The sequence below is a fragment of the Brachyistius frenatus genome, unplaced genomic scaffold, assembly GCF_029030835.1.
Source record: "Brachyistius frenatus isolate BFR_SWC_R1_liver_20210118 unplaced genomic scaffold, ASM2903083v1 Contig_1, whole genome shotgun sequence".
NCBI lineage: Eukaryota > Metazoa > Chordata > Actinopteri > Embiotocidae > Brachyistius > Brachyistius frenatus.
Window position 1 is genome coordinate 12,076,196 of NW_027210600.1, and position 15,776 is coordinate 12,091,971.

The following is a 15,776-nucleotide window of genomic DNA, read 5'->3' on the forward strand; positions in this document are numbered from 1 at the left end:
CTCTGCCAAACCCACCTCACCATCAGGTTTCCAATCTTCCCCAGCTGCAGCCACTTTGTAATCAGCCCCTCTGTGTATATAGACATCTTGTCTGCCTCTTACATGTTTGTCAGATAGTCATGTTATTTTTAGCACATGTGCCTCTGGGTTTTGGGTTCAGTTTGCCTCCTGCCTGTTTTGTACTTTTGTGGGACTTTGCCTGTTTCCTTGGATTTTGCCGTCTTTGTTGCCAAAGGAAGCTCATTTGTGTCGTCTCCGTTTGAACTTGCAGCACGGCAACATCTAGTTGTTTTAAAGACAACATGGTGTCCCTGAGAAGTGACGCAGTTCAGATGATGTTTGTGTAACAAGCAGCAACCTGCTGTGATAACACCCATTGGTTTGTGAACCTCTGTTTTGCATTTCGGCCGTCACTGTCTTGGTTTTTGGAGACAGAATTGACCGTATTTTAACTAGCTGGGATCTGACTCGATCTTACTGAGAACCTGAGAACACTGCTTCGGATTATTTCCAAATACCACTGACCACCAAAAAACTAATTAGAAGGAGCCAGTTTAACAAATGACACCATATTGTCTTCTGGAAAAAAATTAATGAGTTTGTTTTTCTTGAAAGAAGTTGAACGGGTTTCTAGGGAGCCAGAGGCTGGAGCCCACCCTTAGTGGCCCTAAGTGGTACTGCACTTTATGGCACTTCCACAAAGGCTTCACTCTCTAAGACCACATCCATTTTTATATACAGCCTATGTAACGTAATGACCAGTTTTCACTTGTTTTTAACCATGTGTCAGGAAAGATTTTTAAAAATTAATTTATGGTTGCTATGACCACAAAGGCTTTACAAAGATGGGTGCAGCAGACTGCTGTTCATTTTCTGTTTCCCCCAATTACAACTACAAAGTGAAACAGTTCCGTCCCATACTCATGAACACAATATCTCAAGAACACTTTGAGGGAATTTATTCAAACTTGGCACAAACGTTCCCTTGCACTCAGAGACAAACTGCATAGATTTTACGTTTCATGTCACTGTGACCTTATAAAACAGATTTGTGGTCATAGCTCAGAAATTCATATACCAATTAGAAAGTGCATTTCCAGAGGAAAATGGTCTGTGAATGCAGGGCTCAATGAGGAGACAATTTCTAAGAACATGTAGAGATGCAGAAGCAAAACTTTGAAGTTGAAAGCTGAAAGAGTTTGTTGTAGCAAGGCAAAATAGGTGAAACAACTAAAATGTAGAATCAAACCTAAGAAGGTAAAAGCTGAAGGAAATTGCAGAAGCAGTGTTGGAAACACACTGCTAGAATGCAGAATCTAAACTTTGAAGCTGAGACCTGAATAACAAATTGAGACAATATTTATTTACCATAAGCTTTGCTACATAAGAATGGGCATTTTAAAGAGTTGCAATGATCTCTGCTATTAATATTCCTGGAATTGTATTTGAGGCTTCACTTTGAAAATCTGTGTGTTTTCAACCGCAAGATGATAATTCTACGTAATTCGGCTCTGCAAGGGGCAGAGGTAAAAGCAAGCAGAGATTAAAAAGAAAAGTTAAAAGGAAAAAAATGAATAAGTACTTTCTCCATTAAAGATAAACAATTTCTCTGTCAATGTAGGAAAAAGCTCCAAACAATGAAAAACGGAGGACCCTGCTCATTTGCAACAAAGCGGGTGGGGGAGATGAGGAAACTATCAGCAGAGAGTAGAATTGGTGAAATAAGTAAAGTCAGAGTTTTTCATTCAGTTCGCAGAAGAGACGACTGAAATCCATTCATCCCCTCATCACTGGCATTTTCTCACCCAAAGTCCCTACATCCTGCTGGAGACCCATAGCCCAGTCCAGCAGGACCTCCAACCTGGTCTGCATCTGCAGCTGGCAGTGAAGGCTCCTTCCCCAGGCCTGCTGGAGCTCTTTGGCCACGGCAAGAAGATGATCTTGTCGACCGCTCCCTCTCTCACTGCCTGGATGGGGCTGCAAATGTTGCAAAGTTGGATCGGATCCCCACTCCCCGGTAAGTGGCTTCAGGAGATCCAATACTTTGAACATCGCTGCCAGAACCTGGTTGTGAAAAATGTTCATATTTTTCAATTAAACATTGGCTGAATTAATGTGTTATTATCAGTGTCATAATCTCACATCTGTATTGTCATATTTCACATACAGGATGTGTATCATACCTTGAGAAAAAGGTCCCTATAACAGACGCTGTGGTTAGATTATTTAGTCAGTAGCTGTTTTCAAAGTCAGGAATAAACTTTAATCACAATTTTCACATAAACATAGACCAGAAATGCACTAAAATAAGGAAATGTGACCTACATTTGATCTACATGACAATAACTTCATATTCTGATGAAAGAGTGTATATGATTTAGTCAAAAGCTCCAGAACCTAAATGGACCTAAGTAAAAGAAATGCATCACATTCTTAAATGTATCGTCTTTTGACATCTGTCTAATTTTCTAAATGCTGTCAAAAGTAAGTAATCTGATCAAGCACCTTGCTGTCTAGTAAAGTCTGGTATCCTCCTGTTGTAGGCACCAGTTGTCCAGCCCGTATGCTGGCCCCTCCTACCCTCACCATCCGCCCACTCAGAGGTTCAATGAAGGACTCAGCCAGCAGAACTCCACCCACTGGCAGCACATCTCCTACACAGACATAAAGATCAAGGTTAACTCTCTGAAGGTATCGTAAACCTGACCCTGGTTATACTGGGCACTCACCAGCAGCTCTAACCTGTTACTGGATCTAAGCTGACTCCAACAGTGAGCACAACGTTACCCGTCCTGGAGTCCAGCATGGGATAACCAATCTGTATGGGCTGTGGTAAGCGGGTGAGGGGGCAGACATGCACCCTCCCCAGCGGGTAGACTAGTCCAGTCTGAGGGTGGATGGTTACTGCCAGAATGGGCACTGGGACCCCCATGTCTGGGTCTGCCATGGCAATGCCCAGCTGCAGTCTCTGGCCCGGTCTGAGGCCTCGGAGCCCAGTACTGGGCAGAGGCTGGTCTGAGTGGCAGGAAGTTGGATATGGAATGAAAGGAAGGAGGGGACTGTCCCACTTCCTGTTGTCTGGAACAAATAATGACACCAATAACTTTTTAAAGGAGAGACATTGTATGTCCTCAATCTTATCAATGAAATAACGTATTTTATGAGCTATATTACTTTTACACTGTCATCAGTTAACTAACGTTATGACAGTTTTTCAGTTTACATACTGGCTTGCCCTCTTTGTGACCTTTCACTCTGATATTTCATACTTTTACTAGAATGTCTTCCAATAAACCACAAAGAATTGGCAATAAATTATTATATTCATCTCAGGTTCATCAAGTTTTCCACCAGGAAATACCACATGATTAACTTATATTAGATGATCCATACAAGATCTGTAGATAATGTAATTAATTTCCTCTTACATTCCTTATTCTCTAATATGTAAAAGATAGCTCATTTGCTAACGTCGAAGGTTCGCTGTCTTTGACCAATCCATTGCTTTAACGTTTTTAATATATAATATAAGTTGTATTACTATCTCTATTACTCTATTACTGTCTCCTGCAGGGGGCCATAATATAAGAAATAAGTAGCTAAAATCCCATAGAATTATACTGTGAATAGTTAACAACAACAAGTGGCATTTAATCAGACGTTATTAATCCGTTTCAGTCCTGAGGTCTCAAACTTGTCATGCTATAATTACTTGAAGTAAACACATAAGACAGCAGAAGAATGGAAATGTCATGTGTAGAATAAATACATATCATAACATTTGTTGTGACTGAGAAAAAAATGTAAACAGTTATAGTGATATACATTTTATATCATACTAACCATAATTACTATTATTATCATGTGTATTTGGCTACTTGAATGCAAAATACATTATCAGTTGCAGATTTTGTATTCCATCATTAACAGTTTAAGGGATGGTTTTATTTTCTTTAATGATAAAATAACTTTTTTCTCTGTCTTAATTTGTGATCTGTAATTAATTTCGGACTGGCATCATTCATATAAACAAACACCCGGCGTGTTACCTGTGCAGGGGTCAGCAGTGAACACTAATGTAGAGCTGGCAGGATCATAGGCCACGCTGCCAGCAATGGGCATGACTCTGCCAGTCTGTGGGTGAAGGACAAAATCAGGTGGCACTGCCATGGTGTGACCGCTGCTCAGCAACATGTGGCTGTGAGCATTTGGCCTTATGAGGCCTGTGACTGAATCACAGTGAGCTGCCCTGAGAGGCACGCAGGGACCCATCAGGACCTGTATTTAGGCAAGAGGAGATTATTGTGAGCAATCATCTCACTGTCAATGATAATGATGATGTCACGTGCAAGGTGGACAGCTTTTCTTTTCTTTTCTTTTTTTTAAATGGAACATTAATTACAATGCAAAACACATGTATTTAATTCAGTATACACTGAATGTATTTTTAACAATTTAAATTACTGTTTTTTTTAAACACACCTTTAGTGTTATTTTCTCTTTACCCAGGCTGCCTTGCAGTACACATCTTGAGCAGTAGATAGTGGTGTTTCTTTACAATTCAGGGGCAAAGTTTAATCTAATGCAGAGGTGTACAACTCACCAAAGATGTCCTCTTTGGTCAGGACAGTCCCAGTGTCAGGGCAGAGCAGCCTAGCCCCAGTACCCTCACCCAACAGCCCCCAGGCCCCCTGGCGCTGGCACTCTGCTGACACCAGCTCTCCCATCTCTTCTACCAGGGATGTGAGCCTCTGGATCAGACTGAACATGGGAGAACATTGGTTTACATGTTGCCTCTGACTCTAAGCAGAGGATAAACAACAGTCTACTACTACTAAGTTCTGCATTATCACATGACAAAATTAAGCTTTACGTTTGCTGGTGCATCTCAGATGAAGGTTGGTTGTCGCTATAAACCTTGGGCAGTAGTCTGGTGCACTCTCTGAGATGAGATGTGAACACACTGTGGACCCTCTGCTGGGCCTGCTGCTCTTGCCTCAGAACCTGGAGGAAATCAGGCATAACTGATCCAATTGTGTGATTAAAGGGTATTTATTTTATTTATTTGGCCACTCAAAGTTATAGTATTTTTGTTGTTGTTTCCGATTTAAATATTCTAAGTAATTTTGTGTAAATAGAATTAAATAGACATTTTCTAAATTAACTTTAATTAATCACACAACAGAATAAAACTGCACATAATAAACAATCAAATGATAGTTGTTTTTGTCTATAGAGTACAAAAATACAGCTTCTGTTTTAAGTGAGATTTATAAAGTTTACAGAAGTAATTTCTTTACATGGATACAATGGAAGAAGTACAGATGTAATAATATTGTAAACCTGCAACTGACTGTCGAGTAGAGTCCTCAGCTGTGGGGCCAAAGACTTTCGTCGCAGCACCTCTCTCTCCATCTCCCTCCTCAACCTGTCATAACCCTCCCCCACTCTCTCCTCAGTGATCAGGCGTGGGTGGAGAGAGTGCAGTTTCCCCAGCACTCCCTGGATATAGCTCTTTTACCTGGATACACACAGACACACATATTGAAAGCAAAATGAGGAATGCAAAAACATAATAAGATTGCAGTAAACAGATGAAATGTCTAACTCCACCCTAAAACCAACCAACAATGGTGAAACATGCATGTTTGTGGAATGACACAGGTGTGCCATCTCCTTTTACCTCTTTATCACCTCAGTTTACCTGAGGGCTGTAACAACAATCTGTGTCTTCTATACTGCAGAAAGCATTTTCATGGTACAAATAAGAAGGACACAGGACAGAGAAGGTTGTGACAAAAAACAGAGGCATTCCAGTGCGACACCCAACCTCTTTCAATAGACTTAGATTTTAATTAGCAACTGTCTATGAAGAAGAGTCAGATGAAAGATAGGAAGAAAAGAAAGAGCCATTGCATTGTACCAGGGATTGAGGGAAATAAGGGACTGCAAAGTAACCATGAAGCTGCAATATGCAATCATGGAAGCCTCGTACTTCATTAAATTATTCATGAACTATTCATAAAACAATAATGTGGGCATGTGTAATATACAGCTTTTAATTTAATTCAATTTAATTTCATACTTTTCTCGAAAGGTTTTCTTTACAAGAAAATAACATGTATCAAAGTGAATGTGAAGGAGACAAGAGGTCGTGCGTCAGTCCTTTCACATGCTTTATGTTTAATTTGCATCTAAACTAACAGGTGCGGACCTCAGTGGTGAGCTGTCCCAGATGTGTCGTGACAGACAGGCTCTGTTTGAGTAGGAGGGTGTAGAAGGTGTTGCTGCTGAAAGCCTCCAGATCCACCTGGTGTTCATAATCCCAGAAATCCTCCAAGGTGTCTGCACAGACTGCAATCAAGTGAGCAAAACACAGTGAGACAGAAAGAGTGTGATGACAAGAATATAAAACATTTAAAATCCATAAGTTCTATCTTAAGAAGAACTTTGAAAAGCTCACATAATGTGCTGCCTGGGAAGGATCGATGAACTTCATCCAACTATATGCTTGTTTTGGAGAAGCTCAAAACTTCTAATGTTAAGTTTTGGTGCGTGCTTTGGATAATGTAGGCACATCAGTAGCTTTGATGAATAATTGCATGCATGTAGCAAGCATCATGGACCAAAAGCTTTTTAATGGCTGACAGGAGAGGAACGTTTTAACACTACTATGCAGTCAAAACATAAACAACTATCAGGCCAGGCTAAGAACTTTTTAGTGTGACATTTTAAACAGTAAAATGCACATTCTTAAGATATTGTCATCTGATGTGATTTCCCAAGTCCTCTGACATTTTGGGTTGTTTCCATTTTCACTGCACACGATAATCCGTGTAAGACAACAGCCTTTTCAACAGTAGTTGGTTGGGTGGAAGCACGTCCCAAGGGGTCACTGTCAGTGTTACATAAGAAGCCACAAGGGTCGTCAAAGTGTCATTGTCAATTCATGTGTGTTATGTGTGCACACTGTAGGTTCATTGGTTGACGGCATGCAGATCATGTTTGAGTGTAAGTTATGCAACGTGTTGGCCTTCATGCTCTGAATGAGCTGAGTGGTCATGCGTTTGTGTGTAATGTCTGTAGCTCCAATATTCCACCTGGTTGAATGGAGTCTCGTGTCATTCTGGCTTGTTGGTTTCGGTGAGTCTTCCTAATTGAGATCACCCTTGAACCTTTTGATGAGTAGTCATCCATGTGGTAGGCCAACTGCAACAAGCGATACCGTGCTTTGATTGGCTCCTTCTCCGGCCAGCCGTATTCACGGAACAGGATCTACACGTAGAATGTATCATTAATGTGAATGACACTTTGAAAACCTTAACATCTAGTGGCAGCATGTGTTTGTGTATGCACGCTAACCAGCAGAGTAACGCATAAACAGAGGATGACCACAGCGCCAAACAGCATTCCCCCGGTCACTAGCCAATCTGGCCGGAGTAACAGGTTGCGTCTTCTACTGATTCCCATCCTGGTCACATGACGAGGGATCGTAGGGAAGAAGGGGCCTGGCTCATAACACTGGCCACCTGCAGGCATCACTCGTATATACTGAGTAAGGACAAAATCAATAGTTAGTGGTCAGTGACCAGTGTGCAGGCATCACAGTAAAATTAGAGAGCAAACGAAAGTGAGGGAATTTATCCGTATCTTTCTAGTTTGTAAATGTACATTTATGTAAGAATTAACTTTACTTAAAACTAAATTAAGAAATTTGTTTGGTTTGACATAAGTTTTAAAAAAAAATCACATGTCATGTTTATGTCTTGTGATGTCCAGGAGCAAACCAAGCTGTCTTAAAGGTGCCCTATGAAATGTTTGAACCCTGTGGAGCTGTAGGAGCTTTATAGCGATTAGCTGGTCCCTCTAGCAAATGCATGAAACTGTCTCAAAGGACATGTGACGCTAACAAATACAAAGATCTGAAAAAGGTCAAATGGCGAAAGTAAATATTTAGAAGAGGCTGACATAAATAATGTCGGGGTCAAAACAAGTTTTGCAAGATTAAAAAAGCATTCGATGTAATTGATTAACAATGTTGTAAAAAAAATTAAAAGAAACCGTTGTTCAAAATTATAACAACACAGGGTACCTTAAATGCTTGTATTATTTTAAATTTGAGTTACCAAGTGTTTGTGCTGATAGCTGCTCAGTGTAAAAACATAGACGCCCGGCTGGCTAAAGACCACCGAAAAGAAGGTGGGAGGAGTCCAGGACAGTGTTAGCTCTTCTTTTAGTTGTCTGAACGCACCCCAGTCAAAGTCACTGTTTGTGTTGTACAGGTTGTTACTGAATGACATAAAGAAACGATTGAAACATAAATGAACTGCAGAAAAAAATCACGATGAAAACCTTTTATAACAAACATCCGACTTACACATCATACTGAGGATAGTGACGCGTGTCGACGGTGAACAGTATAACATCACCCAGATGGAGACAAGTTGTTGGGTTCAGAACTCCAGTCAGACTCGCCTCTCTCCCTTCTTCTTTAATATCTCCTCTCCTCTCTCTGGAATCCATTTCTCTTGCTCCATGACTGATATCTTCCACATTGGTGACTTCCCGCAACATAACATAATCTTCCTCTGAAAATGTTCAGCATGGGACCAACATTATTACTGTAATTACTTGTTAGTGTCCAGGCAAATTTGATATTGCATTCATTATTATGTGTTTTCATGCATTTTTTTGTTGTGACAAACCAGCTGAGTTTTCTAAGTCCAGCTGTGTGATGTCAGGAAACAGTGGCTGAAGTTCCTTTGGGAGGCCACTGAGGAGGCCAAGGAAGCCTGCCTCTGCAAACACACAGTGAGGCGAGAGCCAGATGGAGTGAAAGGAAGACATGTGAGAGACAGGAAGCCACAAAGAAATCAAGTGCGGGATAGAAAAGTCATTGTGTGTGTGTGTGTGTGTGTGTGTGTGTGTGTGTGTGTGTGTGTGTGTGTGTGTGTGTGTGTGTGTGTGTGTGTGTGTGTGTGTGTGTGTGTGTGTGTGTGTGTGTGTGTGTGTGTGTGTGTGTGTGTGTGTGTGTGTGTGTGTGTCTCCACCTGTTGTCTGAACAATGTAGACAGGATGTGATGAGTTGAGATGGCTGTTGCACTGCAGATTCCCCTGGGAGTCCCACTGTTTAAACACCGTCTCCACTACGCTGCCAGAGACGCTCGACACCTTCACACACACACAATGAACAGGTTTGGCCATTAATAGGTCAATGCAACACACAAGACACTTTTCTTAAGCTTTCACTGTTGGGGAGGTAAAGACAACATTGTGTGGATGTACAGTATGCATTGTATGATCAGCTATTGTAGCACAAACTATTCATTATGTTTGTTCTATGACAGTTTAAGTGGAAATACTATATGGATATAGGTATCACGATTTGGGAAAACACCTGTTGGATTCAGAGGATTTTTGATTTTCTCCACCCATAACAGTATAGTTAATAGACCAATCAGATAGCAGGGTAGAAATAGACCAATGGGAGAGCAGGCTAGAGTAGACCCATCAGATAGTAGGATAGAATAGACCAATCACAAAGAAGGTCAGAATAGACCAGTCAGATAGCAGAATAGAATAGACTAATGGGAGAGCAGGATTGAATAGACCAATGGGAAAGCAGGTCAGAATAGACCAATCAGACAGCAGAATAGAATAGACAAATCAGATGGCTGGATGAGAGCAGCCGGAGGAGAGCAACTGCTCTACGAGGTTTTAATATTATGTGACATCGTGACATTTTGCTGTGCCGGCTAAAGCTCTAATCATCATGCAATGTTGCAAATCCAGCATGTATCACTTTAAGTCAGTGCTGCACATCGCCGCATAAAGTCGAATGCACCCAAGGTGTCCGACTGGATGCCACTGTTTTTATCCTCCTCCCCTGCAGCCACCAGCAGCTCTCGCCGACCATCAGCTCACCGAAGTCAGCTGCAGTTAAAAATGTAATGTAATGGTGTGTAAATCTGTAAATGTCTTTGTTCACCTGACTGTCATAGCTCCACACCAGTTCCATTTCTCCACTGGATTGACACTGGAGCTTCAGTTCAGTAGCCGGCCTGCTCCTGCATAGGCCTCCACATGCAGCTCTGCCAGGAGGCTCTCTACAAACACACAGTCCCAGCACCCCATCATAGCCCCGATAGTCCTCTGCAGTTTGACACACCTGCAGGAAAGTCACCAATGCAAAGTGTCCGCTATAGGCTTCTTTTTTTTTTTTCCTTCTAAACAGTGAGAACAGTGAAAGCTTTGCAAACCAAACAAGTCACAGAGAGCAGTTAAATATTAAATGGACTTAATATAAGCCTGTGCCAGATAAAGTATTGTCAGGTTCATAGAGGAAAGGGCAAAGACATCCAGGTTGTACTCATTAGCCTTGTCTGTGATAGTAGTGTGTTTAGTCAGTGTGCTCTCGAAAAAAAACACAGTTTAGGACCCAACTTGTGTTGCTGTCAAATGCCATTTTGTGAAAGATCGACCAGTTACCTTTGCTCTACTTCTGTGTACATCTGAGTGTGATAGAAATGCGTAAGCCCTAACCTGCTTTCTACAGTGAACAGACCACTGATATTTGTCCAGACAGTCTCCATACTGTGTGCGAGTTTTTCCGTCTCTGCAGACATTGTACAGCTGTTGTACGCACATATCTCCGTTGCTGGTGGGTTGATAGCCGATGGTACAGTGGCATCGCCCGTCACTTATCTGTGGAGAAGACAGCGGGGTACAGTTCATCTTATGGCCTGGTTTGTTGCTTAAAATGACAAATTGGTCATTTATTCATTGAGAAACCCAGACACAGTAAACATTGAGCTTTACGACCTGCTTCTTTCCTAATTCCTCCCTCCATTATTTATTCCACATTACTTCTCACACAAACTCTCACACAACAGTCAGAAAAAAAATCTCATTCCCTTTAGTCTGAGCTGATGAGTGGAGACCTCAACACCTGTGCACTTTGCAGCAGGCCGGGAAACTCAACCCTGCTGTGAAGGAACTTGATCCTGAGCTCTTTCAGCTTGCAGCTACAGATTGTTTAGTCTAAGGTTTCTCAGAGACAGCAAGGACGCTAATCTCATGACTATGTTAGTGTGCACACTGTTTCCCAGGACTTTATAATGACAACAACAACAAAAATCATAGACTTGAGATTTTTGAGTTCTTCCCTGGATTGACTCACAGGACAATGGGGGAAGTGGGTGACATCCTGAGATGTTGGTGTGAAAACAAGGATTGCAAGGTCAGATAAACACACCAGGGGGAACACAGTGATACTCTTAACCCACAATCCCTCTATCATGTGAAATGCACTTGAACAACAAACACATGCACAACACCTGAAAACTCTGTCCCGCTCCTGGGCAGGTGCAGGTGTCCTGGCCAGGCAGAGACTGCTGAGCCACAGGACCACAAGGCAGGGAGGCATACAAGCCAGGTCTAGGGCAATAGTGGTGAAGAGGACACTGCAGACAGCCATCAATGGACACAGCCCCAGCAGCTGGCCCATAGGTTCCTTTAGGACATGGGACCGGAATGAGGCTCCCCGGCGGGCAGTAGAAACCTGATAGAAATACTACTGTATGTCCTGACATGCAACAGCATTTGGTTTGGATTTTTTTTTTTTTTTTTTTTTTTTTCATTTTCTTGGTTGTTGTTGTCATGTTACAAGAACAAAAAAATTTTTAAACATAGTGTGCAGCCTACCTGGCTGGCAGAGTGGTCTCTCCTGGTGATGTTGACCAAAGTTGTTTCCATGGGCCAGAGTTAGTACCACAGAGGTAAACAGACACCCAGACCACATGCATCTGCATGTTTGTAACATTCTTAATATGTAAACCTAATAAGTAAAGGGCAGGTGAACAAGAAACCCACCTCTAACCTAGATTCAAGCACAAATTTGCAGCACTTCATCCATGATCCTTGTTTTGGCCAGAATGAACGTAGTTATGCAGATTCTGTACGCTCACTCCTTTGATAAAACTCTTCTGTCTGCTGCTCTGCACACATGACCTGAGCTGTCCGTTGGTGGACAGAGCTGCAAAGAAAGTAGTGGGATAGTTAGTCTGCATAACTTTCAGCGGCGTGCTGAATGATTTATGAGGCCGGTAAGGTAAGGTGACAGTGACAGTGGAGTGACTGGTTGCTGGTGGAGTACGGCTGCCTGGTGCTACCGGATCACATTTCTGCATTTGTTCTTCTCAATCCTCCCGTGATACTGATTAATGATTTGACTCTCTATGTACATCAACACAGCTTTGCTTTAGAGGAGTCTACTGAGCACTGCATGCGTCACATGCTGCTTCAGCTGTAAATCAACCACTTTGACAAACATATTGAAGTTTATTGTTGTTCGTTTGTGTTCACTTGTTGATAGTGACTTGCAGTCTTGTAGAATGTGAAAAAAGACTGAGGTCAAGGTCTGTGCAGCTCACAACTGGCAGTTCATTCGCATCGAATGATTCGTATGTTGTTGATGTGTATGAGCTCACAAAAATTATTAACTTTTGTATGTTTAGCATTTATTTAGATAGCATCTGGGACAAACATGTTTGACACCATTAAAGCTTTGCCTTGTTTTACGGAAACCTCGAGCTCATCTGATGCTGATATCTGTAGGCCTGTGTACTGTAACCCCTGCTCCTCTTTGCTCTATATTAAATTAAACAGGCACAGCCCCCGTTTGTTATGACATAAGGTGTAAAGAGTTACAAAAAGTGCTGTGTAATGTGATATCTTATAGAATTATAAATTATTGTGTGCTTGTGCAGTCATGTCACTTTTTTGTGTAACAAGGCCTTTTGTGACCACATACTGTGGTATTGTATGCCGACTGTTCAACTGATGATTCATCAGTGCAGAAGGCAGTCTACAGAGATGTTTTTATGTATATTAACCAAAGTTCTCACTCACTCTGTTATTGTATCAAAATAAATGTTGGACTTTGGATAACTGGTATAACGTAGGTATTTCATCACAGTAGCCATGAACTATGATCCTCCAATGATGACTTGTAACTTATCTAACTGAACAGGATTCAACTTTCACCCACATGTCTCTGTCACTAGTGGAAAAACCTCCACAATTCATTTGCAAATACACAACAGAATAATTGGATCATAGACAGGACATGAAATACAGGAGATATGAACATATTTTAATTGAAAAATGTAACAAGCAAAAATATCTCCGATTGTACATGCACAAGTGCTTAAAGCTGTCCTGTAAGTTGATTTCCTTCATTGCCTGTTTTGTAAAAAGAAAGAACTCAGCATTTAGCATAATCAGCTGTGTTTACTTGGCCTGTTTTGAGCTTCTGTGTGCTGACAAGCAGCACAGACACTGATGTGTAGACTGTTGATTCACCTCTCAAGCAACCCATGATAATCGAAACATTGGGAGCTGATCCAAAACTCAATACCGGGAAGTGTTACACAATAAAAAAAATAAAAAAAATACCAAACAAGTTTCCAATCTGATTGTAGACATACAAACATGAACTTGTTGAACTGTTTGAGGTCACTCCAATAAACTTCGACCTCATTTTCACTTTATTTTTTTTTACTTTATTCAGACTAAGAGTACAAAGGCATCGTTTTGTCGGCTGCTGTCGTTCTATTGTATCATTATCATAACAGTATAAATATCTAATGCCAGTATTTTTATTGTTATCTTATTGCAATAGTTATGGAAGTACTTTCACCCTCTCGGACTCTCTTAAAGTGGGACATCGTTATCAGTGTGACACAATTTTCTTGAATCAATGCTGCAATAATTCTGTGACGTTTTTACAATGAATGGTTTTAGTGTGTCCTCACCCAGTGTGTGTGGATGTGTGTTTGCAGCTCTGTGTGTATGTGCATGTTGTGTTGTGTGGTGACCCTCCACGTGTTGACTATTGACACAGGCAGAGTTTGGGCCGCCATCCTGATAACAAGGACCTTTATAAGTGAGATGAGATGAGAAGTCGCTCTGCAGAGCCCTGATCGTCAGGTAAAGGCCAACATATCTTTCACACACTTATCTTCTTAGTCTGTGCAAAGAATGTGTGGAAAAGGAGTTATAGATAATGTATGGAAATGTTCAGATTTCAATGATTTCTTATGTATTTCTCTCATCTGTTTCTCCACAGAAAGATAAACATGCATCTAAAAGTTGTGATCTTCGCCCATTCATTTTTGACAGCTATCGGTATTCATGATTCCTCAAATATTTATTTTTGCATCGTATTTCTTTTTATTCATTTATGTCTTTTTGGTCTGCAGCATACTCAATACACCGTGACACCAGGGAGGCAACCTGGGCTGACTCAAACACCAACCAGGCTCATGACAAGACGGACCTCAGAAAAGATGTGGTGTAAGTTGACTAAACTAAGGTGTATAGATTTAAGATCTGCAATGAATGGACATTAATGGACTTGAAGCCAGAGTGGATTAAATAGCTTAACACCTAATAATGGAGTGCTTTTTTCTATCTTTGAACAGAATGATTTACAAGAGCTACATAGACAGCAGTGGCCTTTACAACCAACAAGATGAAGACAACAGGAGCCCTGTGGCAGAGGAGATGCAGCGCAAACTCACCATGGAGTCGGAGCGTCTGCGTATCCATCTGCGCCAGGAGCTGGCCGAGCTGCGGCAGAGGTTGTCCCCATCTCCAGTCAATCTCAGCTCCACCATGGCCAGCATGAGGGAACGCTTGACTCCCCTCATCCAGCAGCTCCAGACCTCTCTCAACAGTAACACCCAAGATCTATGCAGCCAGCTGAGTCTCTATCTGCAGGACCTGGAGACAGCTGAGGCTCAGGCAGAGGCCAATCCAGTTCTCTATCAGGAAGCCTTCCACTGGATGAGCCAAACCCTGGAGCACAGCAGCTTTAAGCTGGCCAACATCATCAGTGACTTCCATTCCACATCCAGTGGGGTGATTGAACATCTGAAACAGATCAGTGCTGAGGAAGAGGCAGCCAAGTCAAAGGTCTGGCAGGAAATGAGCTCCAGATTGGGACAGGAAGTGAGCTCATTAAGGGAGGAGGCACAGAACAAGGTGGGGGCCCTCAGAGCACAACTTGCTGCTCTGCTAGAGACTGCACAGCCTCATAAGGTCGAAGTGACAGGCAGTGTGGAGAGGTTTTGCCAAAATGCAGCCCTGCAGAGCCAAGCACTTCAGGTCTGGATGGAGAGGCTGTTCATGGGGCTGGAAGAGGAGCTGGAGGTCCACCGAGCGTCCAGCCTGTCTCCAGCTTCCACCTCATCTGTACAGGAGGGTGGCTCTTTGCAGGAGGACTTCTCAGTTAAACTCTCTGCTCTGATCCAGGACATTCTGCATTCAGTGCAGTAACAAACCCGAACTAAACTTAATCGCAATCATTTGTTAATTTGTCCCTATTCTTGACCATGAATTTGGTTTGTTGTTTGCCAATGTACCAGAACAGTAAATAGCCTGTAAATATTCTTGAATGTATGAATTTGATTGACATATTATTTCATTCAGTGAATGTTTTATTCTGTATGTGAATGAGTGATTCACTGTCGGTATGTATTTACTACACCATATAAAAAGATGTTGCATTTGAGAGTAAAGTTATTGATGATGCTGTACTAATTGCCGGTTGTTATTTTATTTCAGTTATGTCTGATCAACTACAGAGTGCAAGAATAACTTGAATTTAAACTTCACTTTTATTTATTTATGAATACAATGTACTTGAATTTGCTTAGAAGTGCTTTAAAAATGCAAATGAGGTTATATACAAGACATCTATAACATTGTAGAAC

At 41.6% G+C, this 15,776-nt stretch overlaps 1 protein-coding gene and 1 long non-coding RNA gene across 2 annotated transcripts; one reads left to right on the plus strand and one right to left on the minus strand.

Moving 5' to 3' along the window:
* Positions 1-2,669: 2,669 nt before the first annotated feature.
* On the plus strand, positions 2,670-15,637 carry LOC138616301 (apolipoprotein A-IV). Its single transcript, XM_069690519.1, has 5 exons — positions 2,670-2,691; positions 13,904-13,989; positions 14,129-14,187; positions 14,262-14,355; positions 14,484-15,637. Exons 3-5 carry the CDS (start codon positions 14,139-14,141, stop codon positions 15,337-15,339), a joined length of 999 nt encoding a protein of 332 aa, XP_069546620.1. The 5' UTR covers positions 2,670-2,691; positions 13,904-13,989; positions 14,129-14,138; the 3' UTR covers positions 15,340-15,637.
* Positions 8,529-10,061, minus strand: LOC138616841 (uncharacterized). The gene is made up of 3 exons (XR_011310622.1): positions 9,989-10,061; positions 9,051-9,171; positions 8,529-8,798 (listed from the first exon to the last, which is right to left on the minus strand). It is a non-coding gene; the product is annotated as an uncharacterized lncRNA (long non-coding RNA).
* Positions 15,638-15,776: the final 139 nt, after the last annotated feature.